Source organism: Medicago sativa, chromosome 8, assembly GCF_051527215.1.
Source record: "Medicago sativa cultivar Bolivia chromosome 8, Bolivia_mono, whole genome shotgun sequence".
Taxonomy (NCBI): domain Eukaryota; kingdom Viridiplantae; phylum Streptophyta; class Magnoliopsida; order Fabales; family Fabaceae; genus Medicago; species Medicago sativa.
This window is the reverse complement of record NC_140756.1, coordinates 53252526-53262061: the sequence shown is the minus strand read 5'-3', so window position 1 is coordinate 53262061 and position 9536 is coordinate 53252526. Positions and strand designations below refer to the sequence as shown.

At 48.3% G+C, this 9536-nt stretch overlaps 1 protein-coding gene across 1 annotated transcript; it reads right to left on the bottom strand.

Annotated features, from left to right (window-relative positions):
* Window positions 1-8102: 8102 nt before the first annotated feature.
* LOC146899492 (uncharacterized) lies at window positions 8103-9062 on the bottom strand. Its single transcript, XM_085736790.1, has one exon. The coding sequence runs from the start codon at window positions 9060-9062 to the stop codon at window positions 8103-8105; it is 960 nt and encodes a 319-aa protein (XP_085592916.1).
* Between the last annotated feature and the right edge of the window lie 474 nt (window positions 9063-9536).

Here is a 9536-nt window from a genome sequence, read left to right as displayed (position 1 = left end):
TGTATTGGTCATGCCTTGAGAAGGCTCTGAAGGGAGGTTTCTAAAGCTGATGTGGGCTTGTTTTTTCGTGACTTAATCCCCAAGCAACGGGGGCTTTTAAGTCTTTCTGCCGAGCTCTAGAGGCTTCTAGAAGTTGACAAAGGCGACACCCTTGGAAGGGCGTGCCTAGGCCTTGGGACCCTTTGGGAGGGCGTCCAAGCCTCTTCGAGGGTTTCTGGGCCCTTCTGGAGGGCCTCTATGCCCTTAGGAATATATTGACGGTTCACAACCCCCGAAGCACGAGTCCTGGGACAAGGCGAATCGATGATTTTTGTAAGATTCTTAAGAATCATCGCATGGTATTGCTTGCATTTTTTAGTGTTTAGTAGGTACCCCGGGATGGGCACGCCTAGGCTTCAGGAGCACCTCTAGGGGGTTCTGAAGCATCTCTTGAGGGCTCTCGATCCCTTAAGAATCTATTGAAGGTCCAAGGTGAAGCTATTCTTTTCTCTATTCCATCATAAAAATATCCAAACAATAACTTTAGTTTATTCCATTATACTACATCCGTCCCTAATTATAGGGCCCTTTTGAAAAAATAACGGGAATTAAGATAGTGGATATTTGTATTAAATATGTTTGTAATTACTATTGTTTTTACAATTTTATCCTTTAAGAGAGAGGGTTGTTTATGTTTTCAACTTGTTATTTATTGTTGATTGAAGAAAAAGATGTATAATAAATAGGGGCATGTATGTAAAGAAATAATTAATGTAGTTGGAAATAGCAAAGGGGTCTTATAAAAAGGGACAAAAAAATTTCTCAAAAGGGTCTTATAATTAGGGACGGAGGTAGTACTTTTTTTGCTTTTTTTTCATTTCATTTTGTTCCATTTCCATTATATATTCAACCATACTATGATAAGATTCTATTTTCATGAGTGAATTTGAATTGCACTGTTCTTCTTTCAGGACTCTGGATCAGAATGGGCAATTCTTAGGTGATGGGAGGTACCTTGGGAATGGCAAACAGTTTCATTAACATCTCTTGCTTGTGGATTGGGGTGTGTTTTAATTTGCTGTTATGAATTTGTTCCGGACCGGCCAAAAGAATCCTTGGCCCACTACATAGGCCCAATACAATCCAAAGCCCAAACTCCATGTTTGGCATCATTGCTTGCAACATACCCTCTCCCCGCGAGGGGGGTGCACGAAGCAAACGAGACCGGTTCAAACAAACCACAACGTCTCTTTGCACATTCTTCACGTTCCCGCAATAAACTCTCTGGCGGTTACACTTCCCATGATTTCGTAACCGCCAGAGCCAGGTGTGCCTCCTCAACGGCTCTGCAGCCCTCCGCCTCTATAAATAGGGGACTCAATGCAGTCCCCAAGGTAGAACTCTTTCCCCCTCTCAAACCCTCACTCTCTGAATCTCTACTGACTTGAGCGTCGGAGTGCCTGCAGGTACACACCCCCCATCCGCTCCAACAAGCATTTCAACACATTCTACCACCGTAGCAACCACTGCATCCAGAGCATCGGCAGTCACCTTCTGGTCAGGTACGACCAGTGGCGCCGTCTGTGGTAAATACATAAGCTCCCCCGTTTTTATACCCCTAAAAACCAAAGCTTTCCATAAAAAACTACCATGACTACCAACGGTGCTCATTCCCAGTTACGAAGTGAGGTGCACGGCCTTCATCAGGATGGCATGACATCTACACCTTCACCTGTGGAAACAAACAGGGAGGAACCAACTCACATTATTCCTCTCCAACAAAGGCCTCTACAAGGTCCCCCACGACCTACGGAGACACCCGAGGATGCCACACCAACCAGCATCCTCGTCGGCAACCTGATCCGCACGGTTCAACGACATACGTCGTTAAACGAGGAACAGAACCGACGCTTGATGGATCTAGAGCAGGCGAACTCCTTCCCCAACACATAGCAGAAGGGGAACGAGCCCTCACAGGCCCCGTTCTAGATCCCCTTGGTGCTCCGTAAGCATCAGATCTCCGAGCTACACCAGGAGGTCATCAAGGAGATCACCAAGACGATCTCCCCCTAGGCGATCACCGCCAAGATGATCTCCCCCGATAAGATCCCCGCCTAGGCGAGGCAGAAGCTCTTGGTCTCCTTCCGATTCCGAGGACACTCGTGACACCCGCTACGACCATAACACTTAGGGTCCGTTCACGCGACGCATCCGAGAAGCTCCTATTCCTCGCGGACTGGAAAAGCCTCCGCAAATGGACTCATACGACGGGACGACCGATCCAGATGAGCACATCGAGAACATCGAAGCAGTTCTCACTTACAGGTCGGTGCGAGGCACCGTCAATTGTAAGCTCTTCGTCACCATTATGAGACGAGGAGCGATTACATAGTTCAAGAACTTAAGGAGAAACTCCATCGAATCATGGAGCAACCTCTGCAACGAGTTCACAACCCACTTCATGGCTTCGAGGACGCAGCCAAAAACGGTGGCATCCCTTGAAGCCATTGTTTAAGGAAGAAGCGAACCCCTACAAGACTACATCGAGAGGTTCAACAAAGAGGCCATCCAGGTACGAGGCGCCAACGAGACGATGAAGCTATACCTCATCGCCAAAGGTCTACGCGAAGAGACCGACGTGAAGAAAGTTGTCCTCTTAGATCGCCCAAGGACCCTCAACGAGTTCCTAGCGATCGCAAAGATCTACATCGCCTACGAAGAGGCTCTGTACGCGGACAACCTCAACAAAGTCAGAAAGGAGGAGCCTGCTTCCGAATCCTCCAAAAAGCCCTTCCACGAGAAAAAGAAGGAAGGCAACGCTACTCGGGAAAGCAAGAGGCCCAACTGCCACTTCACCGAGTACACTCCTTTGGCCATGTCAAGGGAGAAAATCCTCGCTGAGATCACTGTAGCCGATTTGGAAGAAGTTGGCATCAAGCCACCAAAGGCTCCATCTCAGGAGAGGAAGGGGATCAACAAATCAAAATACTATCGGTTCCACAAGTGCCACGGACACACCACCGATGACTGCATCCATCTGAAGGATGCAATTGAACTCCTCATCCAGAGGGGACGGCTCAAGCAGTACGTGAAAAATCCAGAAACAGAAAGGAAAGCCGTCGAGCTCATCGGTGACGGTTCTGAACATCGCCATGGAAGAACCATCGCCATGTCCGTGGAGCACCTCGGCGATTTCCCAGACAACGTGGAAATCACCCCCTACTCATGCACCTGGGAGCAGTTCCCCACCGCCAATATCATCACTAGAGGAACGCTGAACATCTCCATGGGAAGCATGCAAAGGAAATTTGAAGAGCTCATGAGCGTCAATACAATGGCTCCATCTAGTCGAGGAGGAAGGCCACCATTGGCGTTCTACGACTCCGAACTACCTGGTGGGGGCTTCAAATTCCGCCATTCCTTTGCTCGTGTGAGCATCAATGGCCAATGCGGATGTCCGACGAGTCCTGATAGACACAGGGGCCTCTTGCGACATCATGTACACCAGCCTGTTCAAAACTCTCCAACTAACGGAGAAAAACCTTTCTCCCTACGTTGGGGATGAGATCTACGGCTTCAACGACTCGTCCACTCAACCATGGGGGTACGTATAGCTACTGGTCACCATCGGTGAAGAGGAGGCCAAGAAAACAATAAAAATCCCATTCTTGGTGATCGACTTCCCTTCTCTCTACAATTGCTTTATAGGGAGAGCCGGGCTTGCCCAGCTAAGGGCTGCATGTTCAACCGCTCACCTAAAGTTGAAGTACCATGCAAAGGATGGCATCATCGCCTCCCTCAGCGGAGACATCGAAGCTGCAAGAAGATGTTTCCTCCAAGCCAACAAATCCCAGAGCTCGGTTTCCCAGTCCAGCAAGCCTGCTGAAGACAAAGGGAAAGCTGCTGCGAGCCCTCTGGAAGCCAACTTGGTCGAACTTGACCCCAGGTTCACCAAGGAAGACCTGAAGGAACAAAAACGGGAGAAGAAGGATTCGCTCAATGCGAAACTTCTTAGACCTGTTCCTGATGGTGAGTTCGAGCTGGTCCCTTTCGGAAGCGACCCTTCAAAATATTTCAAGATTGGCAAGGATCTCCCCGAACTTGTCAAGAACGAGCTGATCGCCTGCCTCGGGGAGAACGCCGACTTGTTTGCATGGAGCGCGGCCGACATGCCCGGAATCGACCCTAGCGTCGCTTGTCACCAACTGACAGTAGATCCCGGAGTTAGCGCTGTAGCCCAGCGACGTAGAAAGCAGTCTCCTGAAAAATCAGAGGCTGCAGAAAAAGCTGTAAAAGACCTCCTCGAGGCAAATTTTATTTTTGAGGCCAAATACACTACTTGGCTCTCCAATGTTGTACTTGTCAAGAAATCTAATGGAAAATGGCGTATGTGTGTTGACTATACCTATCTTAATAGGGCATGCCCTAAAGACGCATATCATCTTCCTAACATCGATAAACTCGTAGATAACTCCTCCGGCTATAGACTTTTATCCTTCATGGACGCCTATTCTGGGTACAACCAGATACCCATGGCTGAAGAAGATAAAATGAAAGACCGAATCAGGGAACTATTACTACAATGTAATGCCTTTCGGTCTGCGAAACGCGGGAGCTACTTATCAACGTATGATGAACAAAGTCTATGACAAGACACTTCTGGGCAACATTCTCGAGGTTTACATGGATGACATGATTGTAAAATCCCAACAAGAGGTGGATCATGCCGCTCATCTCAAAAGAGTGTTCGAGCAAACTCGGAAGTACAACATGCGACTCAACCCAGAAAAATGCACTTTTGGAGTCCAAGCGGGAAAATTCCTTGGTTTTTACCTGACCGAAAGAGGAATCGAAGCAAATCCAGATAAATGTCGCGCATTTACTGAACTTCCAACACCCCATTCCAAGAAGTGCATCCAAACGCTCAACGGAATGCTGACCGCTCTCTCTAGATTTGTGGCTAAATCTGTTCAACATGCAGTTTCTTTCTTCAAACTCTTGAGGAAAGAAACGAAGTTCGAATGGACGGATGAGTGCAAGACCGCCTTAAAGCATCTCAAAGAAACCCTCTCAACGCCACCAGTGCTCTCGCGACCCGATCAAGGTGAAGTACTGTACCTATATCTTTTCGTTTCCTCTGATGCAGTAAGCGCCGTCCTCATTAGAGAAACAGCGGAGAGACAGAAACCGGTGTACTTCACCAACAAAGCATTGTTGGGACCTGAAAAGAGGTACCAGCGAATTGAAAAGGTAGCTCTCGCACTCCTCACAGCAGCCCGAAGATTGAGGCAGTATTTCCTAGCGCACGTAGTAATAGTCAGGACAGACCAACCCATCAGACAAATCTTGGGTCACCCAGACGTAGCCGGTCATATGATGAAATGGTCGCTCGAATTGTCCGAGTTCGACATTCACTACGAATCCAGAAAGGCACTGAAGGCACAAGTGTTCGCCGACTTCCTCGCCGAGATGACTTTAACAGCTGAGGATAGTTCCGAAGAATGGGCCGTCTTCATAGACGGATCAGCCAACTCCAAGGGAAGCGGAGCCGGAATAATTGTAGAAGACAACAAAGGTATCGTTGTCAAAATTTCCCTCGATTTATCTTTCCCTGTTACCAATAACACTGCAGAGTACGAGGCCTTCCTGGCTGGCTTACGAACCGCCAAAGACATGGGGGCCAAAAAGGTTAAAATCTTCACCGACTCGCAACTAGTGGCTTCCCAAGTTATGGGAGAGTTCCAAGTAAAGGAGGACCACCTCCGAAAATACATCCAGTTAGTAGTAGAGAAGATGAAAGAATTCGAAGCCATCGAAGTAATCCACGTTCCTCGCGAACAGAACACTCGGGCATATATTCTTTCAAAACTCGCAAGTATGCGAAATGCGAACGGAAACAAAACAGTAATACATGAGGTCCTCGGCGAACCAAGCATCCAAGACAGAGGAAATCTGCTTCAAGAGATCAATACGATCATCGGGATGGAAGACTGGAGAGGACCCATCTCTCGATACATAGAGAATGGCGAACTCCCTATTGATCCGTAGGAAAAGGCAAGATTGAAAAGAAGGGCCTGCTCGTTCACTCTGGTGGAAGGAACCTTATACAAAAGAGGTTTCATCATTCCACTAATCAAGTGTTTGGGACCCAACGAAACCCAAGAAGTTGTCGCCAACGTTCATGATGGCATATGTGGACAACACCTTGGTGTGAAAGCTCTCGCAAAAAAGGTCCTATGAGCAGGATACTATTGGCCTACTATGTTAAAGGACGCCCAAGCTTATGTGAACCTTTGTGATAAATGCCAGCGACACGGGGACATGCACCTAGCGCCCCCTGCTGAGCTAACATCCTTAGTTTCCCCTTGGCCTTTTGCATGGTGGGGCATTGACCTTTTGGGACCATTCCCCAAAGCCACTGGGCAGCTGAAATATCTGGTCGTCGCGATCGACTACTCAACCAAATGGATCGAAGCAGAACCATTGGCCAAAATCACCGCCAAAAACGTACTTCGCTTCTTCAAAAGGATCATCCTAGCAAGATTTGGAGTACCGGCATTAGTGATATCCGACAATGGTACACAGTTCACGGACCAAAGGTTCCAGGACTGCCTAAGGAACATCGGCATCAAACAAAGCTTCACCTCTGTCGAACACCCTCAAGCCAACGGCCTTGCCGAGGCTGCAAACAGGGTCATTCTACCAGGAATACGAAGAAGACTAGAAACTTCTAAAACTCAATGGGTTGAAGAACTGCACGCGGTCCTTTGGGCTTACAGAACTACTCCCCATTCCACGACTGGCGAGTCACCTTTTTGACTCACGTATGGGACAGAGGCGGTCTTACCCATTGAGCTAACCGAACTCACATGGCGTACGGACGCCAGCACTGACTTCCCACCCTATACGGCAAATCTACGTGAAGAATTCGAATTCATTGACGAAGTTAGGATCGGGGCAACCCTACGAGAGGCAGCGCTAAAACAAAAAATAGCCGCTCGCCACAACAAAAAGGTCATAAAAAGAGAATTCGAAGTGGGAGACCTCGTCCTCCAGCGAAACCAGAAGGATTCTGAAGAAGGGAAACTCGCCGCCAACTGGGACGGCCCCTACAGGATCCGGATGAAGACCAGAATGGGGGCTTACGGACTCGAAGATCTCCACCAAAACGCAATTCCAAGGACTTGGAATGCAGAAAAACTCAAAAGGTATTACACTTAGATGGCAGACAATGCCAATTCACTCTAGTGTACATACTCAGTTCGATGCAACGAACTCTTCGCTCTCAAACGAGCAAATAAACGGAGGAGGAAAGTCGTGCCACTCCAAATCCAAAAAGAAAAAGGATGAGAGGAATTTACACAAGTTCTTTCACTCCTCGGTATGTACGCTTACCGTTGCGACATCACTGCTCGGCATGTTAGGTAGAACCCCAGCTCACGAAGGGTGATTCACGCCTTAGTGCATTGAACTTAGAATGGTTTCTTCGTTCATCTGCCGTTACAAGTCCATAACTTTGGACACACATTCAGATAAACAATCTTTTGGATGTGCAGTACCTCCGACTAATACTCCGCGTAAACAGTCGGAAACCTCCTGCCCGAGCTCTTCCACGCAAGACAACGCAAAGGTAAAACTTTCCAAACAAAGTAACTAACTACCTAGGAAGAAAAAGGCAAAGCTTTGATTTCATCAAATCAAAGTAACAAGAAGTCCGGCGGGCACGCTAAGCCCTCCAGTCATTAAATCACTTCGTCGAAATAATGACTGCGGGGGTAGTCCATCCAACCATAGAAAAACAACCTTCGACTTATTGGTCATGTTAACCTCGCAATTCAAAAGCGAACAACATCGCAAGTCAAACAGTTAAGGGCATACGAATTATTGCAGTCTGTCAAACACACAAGATAGATAATTCGCTCTCAACAAATACTTCAAACAGTATTAAAAAGCCTCACACAACCAGCATTCGAATTCAAAACATTATACTTGAAAGTAAAACATACATTTCCGGCAAGTGTAATTGAGAATGAAGCAATTATATTATAAAAGTGCTAAAACCGCGAAGGGCGCACAATGTCATTACAAGCATAATTGTTGAAGAAATTAATTACAAGGCCTCATCAGGCCTGGGCTTCATCAACATGCCCATTATCTTCCTCAGGATCGGGGGGAGGAGTGATCACCCCATCTTCCACTTTGCTAAGGGGATGAATTCTGTCGACGTTCAGCTCGATGCCTGGGTTCACCACCTTCAGCTGAGCCACCGCCCGATCAAAACCAAGCTTGTCGGCATCCACCAAGCTTCCTTCCAGCTCACCAATCCGGTCCACAAGACCGGCACGCCGCAGGACAACAAGGTCTTCCGCCTCATCCTCTCCAGGGAGGTCCGCCTTCTTCAGAGCTTCCTCCAGGGACACCTTCTCCTCAGCCAGCTTCCGAGAAGACAAGGTCGCTTGCTCAAGAGCAGTCTGAGCCCCAGACAACTGCTCCTTCAAAGAACCAAGCTGACGGTCACACTCCTCCGCAACTGACCTCTTGCTCCTTTGATCCTCCTCGAGAGCGGTCACCCTAGCGGTCAAAGCATCCCTTTCCCGCACCAAAGCATCGATCCAAACTTCACCCTCTAACGAAGCGTTGTTCAGGGCCGCAGTGACCTCCAAAGCCTTCATAGTAGCAATAACCCCATCAGTTATCGCCTTACTCCGGCCGGCTGGACCTAGGTCCTGAATGATCTTCAGTTCGGGGTCATCCAAGAAAAGGGTCGACTGGGGGCCGCACAGCTCTGGCTCGGACCATACTTTTGGAAGCTGGAGGAAGTCCCCTCTTTTAGAACGGACAGGAACGGCCTTGATCAGAGTGAGTGGGTCCTCGGAAGGCATCCTCAGCCTCTGTTTCTTTGCAGAATCCTGCACCAACTCCTCAGAAGGCTCCTCGCCTTCCAGATCCACCACAGGTCCAGAAGACGAGCCAGGAGCAGAACCAGCGATAAGATGCTCCAGAGATTGAACATTTTTCCGCTTCTTCTTGGCTGAAATCTTCTTGCTCGCCGCATTCACGAGGGCCCCCAGGTCCTTCTTCATTTTTTTTGCAAACACAAAGACAAAGAAACTTCGTCAGATTAGGGGATAACAAAAAAGCAAACAGTTGAAAGACGAAAAGAAAAATATAAACTACCGAGGCAATCCTCAAAGTCCTCGGCAGTCAGCAACTCATGGGTATTGTTGAGGCGGGGCTCTGTTAATGGGGACCCATCCGCACTCATCAATGGGTTACCCCGTTTGTCAGTCTTAACCCTCTGCGGGAGAGACTGAACAAAAGCCCAAAGTTGTTGACGCAGGCTTTTCTCTTCATCAGTAAGGTTGGCAATGGTTCGACCAAAGACCCTCGGTTCATAGACAAAGTGGTCCTGAGACCAACACAAGTGGAAGAAAGGACGGCGCTCCTGCTCGCCATCCTTAGCGGCTTCCAAGAGGTTGTCCTGAGCGGCCGTACTTTTTGGCCGGACCAAAAAGAAACGCTCTTTAAAGCTTCGGACCTTTCCGACAAAAATCTCA